The 14,555-nt window shown below is 37.6% G+C and overlaps 1 protein-coding gene across 1 annotated transcript in view; it reads left to right on the top strand.

Annotated features, from left to right (window-relative positions):
* The window catches only part of PCOLCE2 (procollagen C-endopeptidase enhancer 2), a 33,956-nt gene extending 21,779 nt beyond the window's left edge, over nucleotides 1-12,177 (top strand). Inside the window, exons 3-9 of the mRNA XM_060767783.2 lie at nucleotides 175-430; nucleotides 1,627-1,751; nucleotides 5,302-5,438; nucleotides 8,267-8,421; nucleotides 9,170-9,253; nucleotides 11,124-11,291; nucleotides 11,816-12,177. Of these exons, the coding sequence (XP_060623766.2) occupies nucleotides 175-430; nucleotides 1,627-1,751; nucleotides 5,302-5,438; nucleotides 8,267-8,421; nucleotides 9,170-9,253; nucleotides 11,124-11,291; nucleotides 11,816-11,946 (1,056 nt within the window). The 3' untranslated portion in view covers nucleotides 11,947-12,177. The remainder of the gene's footprint in view (nucleotides 1-174; nucleotides 431-1,626; nucleotides 1,752-5,301; nucleotides 5,439-8,266; nucleotides 8,422-9,169; nucleotides 9,254-11,123; nucleotides 11,292-11,815) is intronic.
* Nucleotides 12,178-14,555: the final 2,378 nt, after the last annotated feature.

The following is a 14,555-nucleotide window of genomic DNA, read 5'->3' as shown; positions in this document are numbered from 1 at the left end:
CAGAAGGACAGCTATTAGGATGTGGTTTTAATATGAGAGCAATGGGAGCTTCAGAAGACTTTGATACTCATTTTGTAAAAGACAGCATGTAAAATATATAAAGGCTAAGATCTATACCCTAGAAGTGCCTCATAAACAGTGACCCTTGAGATGTATTTTCCTTTGTTTCTGCAGGTTCCAGAAGGAAAAGTAGTTCTCCTTTCTTTTAGATTTATAGACTTGGAAAGTGACAACCTTTGCAGATACGATTTTGTGGATGTTTACAGTGGACACACAAATGGCCAGCGACTTGGCAGGTTCTGTGGCACGCTAAAACCTGGTGCGCTTGTGGCCAACAGCAACAAAATGTTGGTACAAATGGTTTCAGATGCCAATACAGCTGGAAATGGCTTTGTGGCAAAATTTTCTGCAACAGTTCCACATCACAGAGGTATTTTGCAAATCCTTAAAATTTACGATTAGAAACGCATTAAAGTCTACACTTCCATATAGAATCTTTAAAAGGAGATTTAACTAGGATTTAAGTTTATTTAGTATCCAGTCAATATCTAGAAAACATGACTCTCAAGCAACTGGAGCTCTCAAGTAACCAGACAAAAAGATTGAAGAAGGAATACTTTGAATAAAAATTAAATTAAAAATATTTTTATAATACTGTCAAATCAGTTTTTTTTAATACAGCAGAATAGTGTTACATTAAGTCAAGTTTGTCTTTGTCTTTATTTGCTTTTAATTGTTTTATTTCAATATAAATATCAAGTCAATACAAAGCTTATGGTATAGTATGGGGTTTAGTATTAGTTAGGCCTATTTTTCATAGTAACACTCAAGCAACTGAAAACTACATTTATCCAGAATCTACCAATCCTTAAGGTTGCTGGTTAACTGAGAGTCTACAGTAATATGATGGGATTACTGTGCAGATTCAAGTGTTTGACTGAAATATAGCTGCTGTTAAAAAATATTGTGGCGTGCTTGTTTAGATGCATTTGGGAGGGGAATTATTTTGTTATTTATTGACTAGACATGCAAGTTGATTATATTTAGGTGAACAATTTATAGTTCAGTTTCTCATTATCTAAATCTATAGCACTTTATTAAAACATACCTGAAGGTTGGAGTTGCACTTGCTGAAATTAAACTGTATTCTTGTCCATGATCCCTAATCCTTATAGATTAGGCCTGATAAGAGGTTTTGACATGCGGTTTCTCCAGAAACTATGTAATCGTAACAGCAATGAATCCTGGCAAGCCTTAAAGACTTTTAAAATGTTTCAATTGACTCTAGCCTACGTGTGCGGTGATCTGGAGTCCACACACTTAATGCTAAATAAACATTCTTAGTCTTAGTCTTTAAGATGAAACAAACACCTTTGGACTTTATCGTAGACATCCACTACAATTGCTCTATCATTGATAGGAGATATGTGTCTGATTGAGCACCTTTGATATTGCATCTCTCTTCAATTCTGCCAACTCATCAATTTGTTGTATGACTTATCTAGTACAGTTGGGTTCAGAAAAATGTGATTGGTTAGACTCACTGTCTACCTTATAAGAAAGTTTGGGCAGTAAAGTTACATGGAACTGGACTTTGGGAAATACCAGCATATTGTATATTTTTAGGAGATCAGTACTGTGGTGGAAGACTAGATAAGCCTTCTGGATCCTTTAAAACACCTAACTGGCCTGACCGTGATTACCCAGCAGGAGTAACCTGTTCATGGCACATTGTGGCTCCAAAGAATCAGGTAAGTTGTGTGCAAAATCCCAGCTTTTTTCCATATTTTCTTTTGTATGTAAAACTCCCCCATTGTACAGCACTTCTCCAACCATAACATCCCAACAAGGTTTCTAACATTCACCTGTTTCACCCTCATGGAAACATAGAATCATAGAATCATTGAGTTGGAAGAAACCTCGTGTGCCATCCAGTCCAACCCCTTGCCAAGAAGCAGAAAAATTACATTCAAAGCACCCTCGACAGATGGTCATCCAGCCTCTGTTTAAAAGCCTCCAAAGAAGGAGCCTCCATCACACTCTGGGGCAAAGAGGTCCACTGGTGAACTGCTGATTTTTGTACAAAGACACAGTCTTACCAGTGGCTTCTTGTGTGATTTGTAATTGCTAATAAGATAGCAGTAGATACTCTCACTCTGATTTGGGCAGGGAAAACTACTCTGCTTGTCACTTAGCAAACATTTTCTTTGACTGGCGGAGTCTTCTATTTGTCATTTAGCTGTCCAGATAGAGAAATAATACTACTAATTGTAACATGATCTGAGTTTCATAGGAGATACTGATAGAAATAGTGGTCTTTTGCTATGATATCTAGAATTCCTTCTGCACATTATAGGCACACAACAAGTTTGTCTTTTAGTACTGGCAATTTTCTGTATTTGTGTAGGTATGGGCCTTATAAGTGTATCCTTTTGTCATCAAAATCCATTGAAAAAATACAGCTAGGATACAATTATGTTTTGTTTACTTATTTTAAAAGTCTTAGAAAAATCATATTCTTGCCTTAGACACTTTGTTTTGAGTAATCTTCCTCCCCATCTCTCTGTTTTCTCTATTTTATCTTATGTACAGGAATATCCTTTCTTTGTGAACATTATTTTCTGCTTATTTATTTTAGTTCATGCTTTTAGATTAGAACATTTTACAAAATGAAAGATAGTTTTGTTCACAGATTTAGGTTCAGTGCATATGAACCCTTTCTGAGCACTAAACTAAATTACACACAAGTAACACCAGTTTAAGATAAAGAGTGGTATATTTTCTCTTCAAATATATTATGTCAGTGTTAATTCGTCTTACATCAGGTACAAAACACAGCATTGTCTAAATATTGCCAAAGTCTTAACAGTTCCCCTTGCTCTTCATACTTTCAGATTCTAACGTACTAATCTATCTGCTCTTTGTAGTACTGAGCATATTATTTCATTTCTTGGGAATGAACCATATTGGCTACTTTCATATCCATTTGTCATTCACCGTATACCGGTCTTGTTAACATGCCTTGTCCTGCTATGGCAGGGTACTCAATCTTTGCTCTGTCTTTTTTGTTGCTGCCTAGGTTTCTGCTCCCTAAACTAGATTATGGCAGGAGACACATAGTGATTGAATACCTTAATCTTCAAGCATATTGGTAGGTTGGTTGCTTTTCATATCTACATTTAACTTTCTGAAACCTTTTCCATGCCACTTTGCGTTGCCTTTTAATCTGCTTCTCATGATCATAATCCTCCAAATGAAAGCACTGAGCAAGAGAAATATATTCTTCTGATCCTCAATTTCCCCCACTCTTCTCATTACCCTTCCTGCATTGATCAGGATAACATTTTCTTGAACTGGGAGATGTGCATCAGCTTAGCCTTTTCCTGGAATCATCTTTAATCCACATTCCTTCCTTTCCGTATTCACATGATTTAACCATTTATGGAAAGCTGGTGATTTAATTTAACATGATAAATTAGCACTTGATTGCTCTCAAATGTGTCTGAAAATCTATTCCAGCTCTTCTCGAATTATATCTTCTCATTATTCTTCTCATCTTTTACTCTTATTCTCAAGAATCTGTCTTTATTACGAGGCTGTGAACATCTGAGTAGACTTATTTTCAGTATTCTTCAATTATGCCTCTTGTGAAGAATTCTGTACTAATGAATCAAGGTTTCACCTTACTTCATGAACATTTATTTTGCTTTTATTTTACTTGGAAAGATTCCGACAATAAGGCGATCAAAGAGGAAGTCTTATTTTAGCAGAGTCTTAATTTACATAGTTATTGAAGCCTGCTCTTGGTCATTATAAACCAGTGGTTCCCAGCCTTTTTTTAACCAGGAACCACTTTGACCAGGGACCACTCCCCAACATTAGTACCAAAAGGGTTACAAATCAGTTTTTGGTCAACTTTAGATTCGGTTAGTTTATCTGGGGTGCTGATTCAGAAAGTTGCACTGGATAGACCACATCAGCTCTAGTTTCTGATACAGAACATATGCCATCCAGAAACTATATTTAATAAGCCTTGGCACTATAAGAGGACTTCACGAGACCAGTCGCTCTTGTTGCAACGGTGTAGTAATGGTGAGGCTGTGGACCATATTTTAGTTCTTGTGGACCACTGGTGGTCCATGGACCACAGATTGGGAACCACTGCTATAAACAAAGGGGAGAGTTTGAAAGCATTTTAATCTTAAAATGAAGCTCAAGTGTAATCTGGGAAGCCCTTTGTCCCCTTTAACCATTGGGATGCAGTCTTGGTACAGGTAGCATCTACAGTGTGGTGGCATTGTAGGCACAATGGGCAATTATTTATATAAACACACACACATATATATGTTTTGATCAACTTCCAGTGGATGTTTCTTCAAAGAGCCAAAATGGAGGACCTGGAGATTCCTAGAAAAAACACCTCTAGGAATTTCTAGGTTTTCCTGTGTGGTCCTATGGTCAATTGCTGGCAGATTTTAACTGTAAAGTTGTGCTAGAAAACCTAAATATTCACCAAAAAGTTCTCTAAGTTTAAAAGTGTTTTTTTATTTGTGGTTACCCCTCTTTTGCAGGGGCCTTGTGCCCCTCACTGTATTGAAAGTGGAGGGCTGATTGCATGTTCGAATGTTACATCCACATCTGTCTTCCCAGTAGCCTTTTTGGCCACTATTTCCCATTTAAGAAGTATTAGAAGTCATTGCATGCTATGGTATCCTTAAAAGCAGTTTCAAGCATGTAGGAATAAGATACCCTGACAAGCTATTTTCACATACACAGTCATGGAATTAATCCCAAAATCACAATCACAAAATAGCCCATTAGCTCTGGCCATTGGTTTTGCAAGAAATCTGACTGTTGTGCTTTTATTGTCCTCTGCCTTGTACATATTGTTCATAGTTCCTTCTTTCTGTTATTTGCTTATATTTACATTTTTGTGATACATTGAACTACATTTTCAAACTGTCTTCTTGCTAATATTGTTGCTTTAATGTGTACTAAAACTTAAAACAACTGCAAATAACAAGGTAGGACTTGCTGAGTATATCTGAATCCATAATGCGTAGCACACACACTCATTCATTGAAGCACTGTACAAAAAATATTATAAGACTCCTTTTTTAGAATTCCGAAGAAGAGGATTAAATGCAATGGCTAAACTATCTAGCCTTTGAAGATCTTTGCGGTTTTTAAGCTTGACTTGAAAAGAAGTAGGATATAAAATGTTTTAATTTTGAAGCAATGTTCTTATGGATAATTAGCTACAAAAATGTTTTCATAAGATTCTTAATCCTTTTCCTGCAGCTAATAGAGTTAAAGTTTGAAAAATTTGATGTGGAGAGAGATAACTACTGCAGATATGACTATGTGACCGTCTTTAATGGTGGAGAAATTAATGATGCTAGGAGAATTGGAAAATACTGTGGAGACAGTCCACCAGCGTAAGTAATGCTATTCGTTTTATTTTAAAATGTGTTTGCAGGGTTGGGCCAAAGACAACTAAACAACTTCTATTTCAATATCACCTTTTTGAATTCACTCCGCAGACCTTTCCATTAATCAACAGTTATAATTTATGTATTTATATTGGACTTCTGTTGTCTTAACCTTCATTATAACAGCAAATCTGTATAACAAAGTCTTATTTCATTAGTGTTAAATACTACCTTGGTTATAAATACATTTCAAGAATCTTGTTTGCTGTACAAAAACAGAAGGTTATTGTATACATTGGTTACTGATATTGGTGTAGATCAGCGTTTCTCGACCTGGGGGTTTGGACCCCTGGGGAGGTTGTGAGGGGGTGTCAGAGGGATCGCCAAAGACCATCAGGAAACACAGTACTTTCTGTTGGTCATGGGAGTGCTGTGTGGGAATCTTGGCCCAATTCTATCATTGGTGGGGTTCAGAATGCTCTTTGATTGTAGGTGAAATATAAATCCCAGAAACTACAGCTCCCAAATATCAGGGTCTATCTTCCCCAAACTCTGCCAGTAGTCATATTTGGGCATATTGAATATTTGTGCCAAGTTTGGTCCAGATCCATCATTGAGTCCTCTTTGGATGTAGATGAACTACAACTCCAAAACTCAAGGGCAATGCCCACCAAACCCCTCCAGTATTTTCTGTTGGTCATGGGAGTTCTGTGCGCCAAGTTTTGTTCAATTCCATCATTGGTGGAGTTCAGAGTGCTCTTTGATTGTAGGTGAACTATAAATCCCAGTAACTACAACTCCCATATGACAAAATCAACACATCCAAAATGCCTTCTCTACATTATTTAGGTCCTCATGTGTAATTCTATGATCATGCTGGAGAACATAGAGATTTCTAGAGAGAACACTTCTCTAGGAATCTCTTAAGTCCTTGGTCAGCTTCTAGCAGGCACTGACCATGCTGGAATGCCTAAAAAGTTTTAGAAAAGTGTTCTGTCTCTGGCTAGAAAAAGAGCAATTTGTGGTTTTTCACTTTCATGGGGGTCCTCTGGCCCCAACTCCACTGAATGTGGAGGCCTACTGAACAGTGCTATACTGGTCAGATGTTGTATTGATTGCCTATTTCTACCCATGAGAGGCTATTTTTAATACATCTCAGTGTTTCTGGGCCTCAGCATATAACACCACTTCCTTCATGTAGTGGCATCCATTCCTGAGTGACCCTTGTGACTCATCTATCCATGCAGTGCAGGTAAAGAAGGAAAAGGCAGCATAACATCTTCTGATCCCTATTTCAACCAATTATGTGCCCTTTATAGTCTTCTCATGGAGGGAGGACCATAAAGGTTAACAGGACAGTCTACCTTTGTCTTCCTCAAATCTGAACCCTCTGTTGCACAAACTTCTAGTTCACTCAGTATTTATGCTAAATTGCAAGTGATTCTATTTCAGTCTTGGAAATGTGCAGGAGGCAAATGTATACATTTTCTCCATTGTCATAGAAACATGGGAGCCACAGTGGTGCAATGGGTTAAATCCTTGTGCCAGCTGAACTGCTGACCTGAAGATCGGTGGTTCAAATCTGCAAGATGGGATGAGCTCCCATCTGACAGCTCCAGTTTCCCATGTGGCGACATGAGAGAAGCCTCCCAGAGTATGGTAAAACATCCGGGCATCCCCTGGGCAACATCCCGGCAGACAGCCAATTCTCTCACACCAAAAACTACTTGCAGTTTCTCAAGTTGCTTCTGACACGAAAAAAATAGAAACATAATAAATGTTCAGGTATGCACAGCTGTTACCATTTTGGTTTAGACTATAAAAGATGGTCATATGTGGAGCTGTGCTATGTAGCCTTACCAGATGAATTTCCATCTGCTGTACTATACTCCAAGTTGTGAGTCGGTAGTGGAGGACTTTCCCCAAGTGCTTCTGGTGCTTAACACCTACTTGGCAAAGAGATACAATTACTGGCTACTGTTAGCAGCATAGTGCTCTCTCAGAGTAGGTGTAAAGTGGAATTTGAGAGAGCAAGAAGTAAGAGAAAGCATGATAAAGTCACCTGGTGGTATGAGTAGCATAGAGAAGGAAATTAGAAGGAAAGAAAGATGATTGTGTGTGGTGAACATTAGCGAGGGAAATGGTAAAGGATTATATAAGGAAATATCAAGAAAGAGATGAGTTATGAATCACAGAATCATAGAATTGGAATAGACTACAACGGCCATCCAGTCCAGCCCCCTGACATGCAGGAACCTAGAAACAAAGCATCCCCAATAGAGGACCATCCAGCCTCTGCTTTAAAACTTCTAGAGAAGTTTAATCTGAATCGCTAGTGCAAATGTATAAAGATTGGAGCTGATGAAGCCTGGTGGAGAATTTCAGAATTAAATCTGAAGCTTGTATAACTCTATTCATAAAGCTAAACATATGCATAAATGTTTCCAGTTTTGTAGAGTCAGTTTAAGGCAAATTGTACACAAGTCTGTTTGTGAAGTAGTGGATATGTGTTGTGTAATACTTCAGTTTAGAACCCCTTGTTTTCTCCTTCCCTGTCTGAATGTTACTATGCTTCTAAGAGCCTAAGTAAATATTTGCGTTGACACAGATTTCTTCAGGACTTGTGAAGCTCACTTCATTTGGCATACCCAAGTACATACTCGGTAACAGGAAACTTTATGTTCTATATGAAAAGAAATTTTATTAAGAAGGAAGATCTAGTTCAAGTTGAGTCAAAATATTTGCATATGTAATGTGTTACAAACTGCACCGTGTTACAAAATCTGTTGGCTGCAAATAAGTCAACTAACAGAAGTTATGTTACTCTCTTTCAGGCCTATTACCTCTGAGAGAAATGAGCTGCTTGTTCAGTTTTTTTCGGATTTAAGTTTAACTGCTGATGGCTTTATTGGGCACTACAAATTCAGACCCAAGAAATTACCCACAACCGCATCACCAGCCACCACCACGCTGTCTCCTGCCACCACAAGTGAGTATAAAGCCTCTACATAACTGCTTTAGAGGGAAAAATAGCTTGAGTAAAAACTTTAGTATCACTGACTTCTCTGCTATGATCTTCTTACTCTAATTATGGTTCTGGAGGAGGATTTCTTTTGGATTAAGGAGCAAATACTTCAATCCTGAATATTTATGTATGGAGTAATTTCAGATTGTCTGTATCCTCATATTTTGAACATTATCATTTTTCTGTGCAAATTTGAACATTGCAAAGGGTCACATACAGATTTTCAGAAATGGACATATGAATGAAGGCTGCCCAACAGCTCCGAGAGACTTGCAAGACTAGCAATCTTTTCCATTTGAGTACACTCACTACTTGTGTTATGCCTGATTACTTCTATGAGGAAGTCTGTTCGTAAAGGATTTTCTGCTTCTTGTGAATTAGAGGTTCGGAGATGGGTCTCAAGAATGTCACTTATGCCTCCATGAACCCAAGGCTTGATCAGCACCAGCTACTACATGCCTCTTTTAGGGCTAGAACTGGTGCAGAACTTGGCCAACAGCTAAGAGTGAAACACACTAATATATTGAACCCCCCAATGACATAAATTCTTTCTTTAGTGTTATAGGTTTTACATTTGGGAATGCTCGTTCTCTTTGTACATTTTAATCACATAAATATAAATATACAAACCATCAAGAAAAGTGCAATTCCTCTGTGGCGTCTAAAACACTGTCTTCACTGACTCTTATTTTCTGGATCTTTTTGGGGAAAGCTTTGAAGCCTACAGTTGCCTTGTGCCAGCAAAAATGCAAGAGGACTGGAACTATTGAGAGCAATTACTGTTCAAGTAACTTTGGTAAGAACAACAAAGTGGTTTTTTTCCCTTCTTCAACCAGTGACTTAAGGATTTATGTTTAGTTTTAGGGGAGGGCCAGGCCATTTTGTAAACTACCCATTAGTGTATAAAGGGATTCTTTGAGATCATGCAACCTGCATCTCTTATACTGGTGTCTATGACTCAGTTATATTCCTTGAAATGTTTTGATGAGAAGACAGTGTGAATGTGTGTCAGAAGAAAGGGTCTCCAGTCTAAACACAAATGACCAAACAGAAGGAGAACTGTTGCTCTATGAAAGTGTTGATTCAGGGACTATATCCAGGCATCTTTCATGAAACGACCTGTATGTCTTGTGCACAGTGATAAATTTATTTTAAGTATTGATTTACTCCTCAGTCCATAATACCATTTGGAGATATTTCTGTTATGTAGAAGTTGTCTTTTTTCTTTCCACCTTATGCATGATGTCACATAATTTACAATATCACAATGCAGTAAGAAATCACAATCTAAAAATTTGCATTATCGCATCCACTGTGCCTTCGTTCCCAAGTCACAGACATTTACAGGTTTGTCAGTCCTCTATCGTCTAATTTTCTTAATAGAAACATTCTCACCTTTATGGGGTCTTAAAAATCCACATCCTTTCTTTTCCTATTCAGGATGCTATATATGTGGTGTCTTTGTTCAATTGCTCAGTTATCTCAGGGCTCATCCAGTTGTAATGATTCTGTGCCTTACTATTCTGTGACATTTAATTTTGCTTTGTGTTGCTTCCATTTCCAAATGCTGCTACATTTTCCTTCCTTTTTAAAATCCTCATTGGAATAATTTATAAAAGCTATTAATTTCAGTTCATTTCTGGGTGTCTACTCTTCATTTCTGGGTGTCTACGGCACTCCATGCAGTCTTGCCGACCACATGACCTTAGAGGTGTCTATGGACAACCCTAGCTCTTTGGATTAGAAATGGAGATGACCACCATTCCCAGAGTCGAACACAACTAGGCTTAATGTCAAGGGGATAACTTTACCTTTACTTTACTGTTGACCTGAGCTGAGTGGGAATAACTCTTCCTTCCTCTTCCTTACCTTTTTCTTCCTGACTTGAGCTGTACATCTGGTGTAGATTATTCACATTTTCTTTAATTGTATTTCTTAAAATGAACTCTGTATAGTGTGAGTGCTTAAAATGGTAAGCTGAAATTCTCTACATGATATAATTGTTAAGCTGTTGCTCTTCTCTGTGGACAATCTTGCAACCGCCTTGAAGTTTCCCCGTCAATTGTTACTTTCATTTTAAAAAGTATTAGTAGAAGGGCAGAGGAGAAAGTTCTACTGCATATCCTACCTGAGGCTTTCAGTTTCTAGTATTCCCTCCCAACTGGAAAAACAGTTCAGTTCAGTGACACTGAAGGAAGGAGCAAGCAAACGTCCCAATTCAGATCAGGGGCAAATACCCAGTAATGAACTGAATTGAACATCATTTAGGAGCTACACTAATGAGGCTTTTTCTCAAGTCAGGAAGAAAATGTAGCAACTTTCAGAACCAGATGTGATAGAAAATGATATTATTAGTGATTCCAACTGAAGATCTTGAAGGTCAATGCCAGTTCCACTCTTTCACTTGCATAGCAGCAGTTACATAGTGGGGTGCTTCCTGGACATCTCCCTCAGCCACACTCCAGTAGTAAATGGCTGTGGGAGCATATGTTGGTTACTTGGAAACTGGCAGGAGCTGGATGATATGCAAGGAAATATTGAATTCTTCTTGCAACTGTATCCATAAAAGGCCCTTTTCCACCAATGCATGTGTCACAAACAGGTTTCTGTTATAAATGTGTATAAACTGCATTTTTGATGTATTAATCATTTATCTTCTCTCCTAGTAATAACTGGATCTGTTATCACAACTAACATCAAAGGTGGAAGCTTACATGCCACAATATCAATTATTAATGTATATAAAGAAGGAAATTTAGCAATCCAGCAAGCAGGCAAAAATCTGAGTGCCAAAATTACTGTTGTCTGTAAACAATGTCCTCTTATCAGAAGAGGTAAGCGAGCAGTTGATGCAATTTTGTTTTACACATTAGTCCCATTTTATCATTGCTCTTCCCATTTTCATAATTAGTTTTTCCAAGAGTCGGAATGAAGATTGCTCAGCTGTGGATCAAAATGTCAAGGCAGACTTAACCAAATGATAAATGCTAAGAAAATGCAAAGGTTTTGCTCATTTAGAATTTCCTGCCTGAAAACATTTTCAGTTATTCCAATTTATGTAGTTCAATACTGAATTAAAGGAGAGATAGGATAATTAGTTAAGCTCCTCCTCTATAATAGCTATCCTGAAACAAGCCCTATAATACCAACAACCTCATAGCCATTTTTATCTGAAATATATAATGTGGGGAAAATATGTTGATTTCAATAATCTCCTCAATTTATCGATTGTATGTTGCACCTTGTTCTGACTGTACTGAGTAAAGATGAATGGAAAGGAAACCCGCAAACATATTCCAGTATTTTCCAAACTATAGCAGCAGTTGTTTTTACCATTTTCCTCTCTCCTTCTTCACAGGTTTAAATTATGTTATCATGGGCCAAGTAGAAGAAGATGGAAAAGGTAAAATTCTGCCCAGCAGCTTTACTATGACATTCAAGACAAAGAACCAAAAGATCTTGAATATCTTAAAAAATAAACAATGCTGAAATGTAGTATTTTCCAACTGTGCCTGGCCATCTTTTTTCAAAAAAATTCTTTATACAAACAAAACTGAAGAAATACGTTTCTGAGAAGGCGATGTACCCACTGGAGTTTTCTAGCCATGTGACTCCCATTGCCAAAAGACAAATACCTGAATGCCAATTTTATATTTCAAAATGTTCAGTTATGCCAGTAATCATGAAAAATATCAGATATTACATTAAGCTCTTAATTTATACTTGTCTCAGGAGGATTTTTTTTTAAAAAACTGACTCATGTGGTAATACAAGTGCAATATTTATATTTGTTTTTAGTGTTCTTGATTCATTACCTTATCGCTACACTTATTCAAAACTTCTAGAGAACGCATAATATAACTAGTTATGTAGCAAGAATTAAGAGGCATTAAAACAGAAATAACATCAGTGTTATCGCATACTGTTTCAGATTTTATAACAATCTTCTGCTTTGCTTTAGTTCAATATTATTCTTACTCTACTGAGAGGTAACAATAAATAAGAGTGCTTTGTTTGTTTGTTTTTTGTTTTGGTGTCAGGAGCGACTTGAGAAACTGCAAGTTGCTTCTGGTGTGAGAGAATTGGCCATCTACAAGGATGTTGCCCAGGGAACGCCCAGATGTTTTACCATCCCGTGGGAGGCTTCTCTCATGAAAAGCTAGAGTTGACAGATGGGAGCTCACCCTGGATACAAACCACCGACCTTTCAGCCAGCAGTCCTGCTGGCACAAGGGTTTAACCCATTGTGCTACCGGGGGCTCCTTAAATAAGAGTGTAAAGGATATAGAGTATATAGAGTGGAGACACTGACTATTACATGAGTTGCATAATTCCTTTCTCACCATTTTTTTAGATTTAAGGGTTATTCACACAAACATACATGTCCGCACTTCAATGCAATATGCAACTACTTACTTAAAGGTCATGACAGAAAGACTATGGCTTACAAACAATAATTCTGGGAATAGCTGGAAGATTTTTTTTTTATCCCAATCCTAGTTCTCTCTCCTTTGAGCCTTCTCAGACAACACTTTCATTTAACATCAATTCAAAGCCAATTCTAGAGTTTTGGAGAATTCTAGGTTGTGAAAATCCCAGACTTATTTGCAGAGCATTCAGTTCAATAAGATTTACAAGATGGTTAGAACTTTGGGCAAGCTGGATTTTTTTATCAGAATCTTCATAATATTTAAGAGGTAATAAAAATGTTTCCTGTAAGTAAACCATTGTAGAGAAGATTTGGTTTGTTTCAATGGGTAATGTCATCAAAACGAGGAAGAGGAACCAAAGCCACCTGAGTTATCATGCAACTGCAGGTGACTATATGTATTTTATATAGAATTGTAGAGTTGGAAGAGACCTCGTGGGCCATCAAGTCCAACCCCCTGCCAAGAAGCAGGAAAATCACATTCAAAGCACCCCTGACAGATGGCCATCCAGCCTCTGTTTAAAAACCTCCAAAGGAGGAGCCTCCACCACACTCAGAGGCAGAGAGTTCCACTGTTGAACAGCTCTCACAGTTAAGAAGTTCTTCCTAATGTTCAGGTGGACTTTCCTTTCCTGTAGTTTGAGGCTATTGTTCCAAGTCCTAGTCTTCAGGGCAGCAGAAAACAAGCCTGCTCCCTCCTCTCTATGACTTCCCCTCACATATTTATACATGGCCATCATTTCTCTTCTCAGTCTTCTCTTCTGCAGGCTAAGCATGCCCAGCTAATTAAGCCGCTCCTGATAGGGCTTGTTCTCCAGACCCTTGATTGTTTTAGTCACCCTCCTCTGGAGACATTCTAGCTTGTCTACATCTCCCTTAAATTGTGATGCCCAGAATTGGACACAGTATTCCGGGTGTGATCTGACCAAGGCAGAATAGAGGGGTAGCATGACTTCTCTGGATTTAGATATGATTTACAATTTTGGACACTCTTGAGATAGACTGAGTTCAAATAATTTAAAATGCATAAATAATTTAAAATGCATAAACAGGCCAATGAATAGGTCTTCATTTACATTCCCTTCTGACAGTAAAGTTAATAATTTCAGATCTTATAGGACTGTTCTAAGAAAGACTATAATAAGAAAAACACAGTGAGAATAAAGGGATAGAATTTGGGCAGTTACAGTGATGAGACTAGATATGCAAAGTCCAGGTTCAGATACCCTTGGATGTGAAGCTTGCCTGGATGATTGAAGATCAGAGCTTATTATGCCTCACAAATCTCTTAGCTCTCTGGACAAAGAGAAGATGGATATGAAATAAATATTATATGTGACTTGGAGGCAACAGTTCAGAAATGCTAATAAAAATACATTATTGATGTATTAATCTGGAAATTGTACATGAACATTTACTTTAGAGATATAATATCTGCAAGGATGAACTCCGTGTCATCAGATGGTTCATTAGCGGGAAGTCATCAAGTGCTGTCATGCCTTATTGGATTCTAAATTCTGTATAAAGAAATTCTGACTCCTGCAGCAAAACATATTCTACCCAAGGCCCCTGCTGAGCTTTTATTTCACTTGTTTTGATATATTTGTTTCATTTATTTTGTCTTGTAGAAAGATACTGGCAAAGAATGAAAATTTCAGAACATACACAT

This window comes from Anolis sagrei, chromosome 3 (genome assembly GCF_037176765.1).
Source record: "Anolis sagrei isolate rAnoSag1 chromosome 3, rAnoSag1.mat, whole genome shotgun sequence".
Taxonomy (NCBI): Eukaryota; Metazoa; Chordata; class Lepidosauria; order Squamata; family Dactyloidae; genus Anolis; species Anolis sagrei.
Note: the sequence above shows the minus strand (reverse complement) of the source record. Positions and strands in the feature narration are given on the sequence as shown.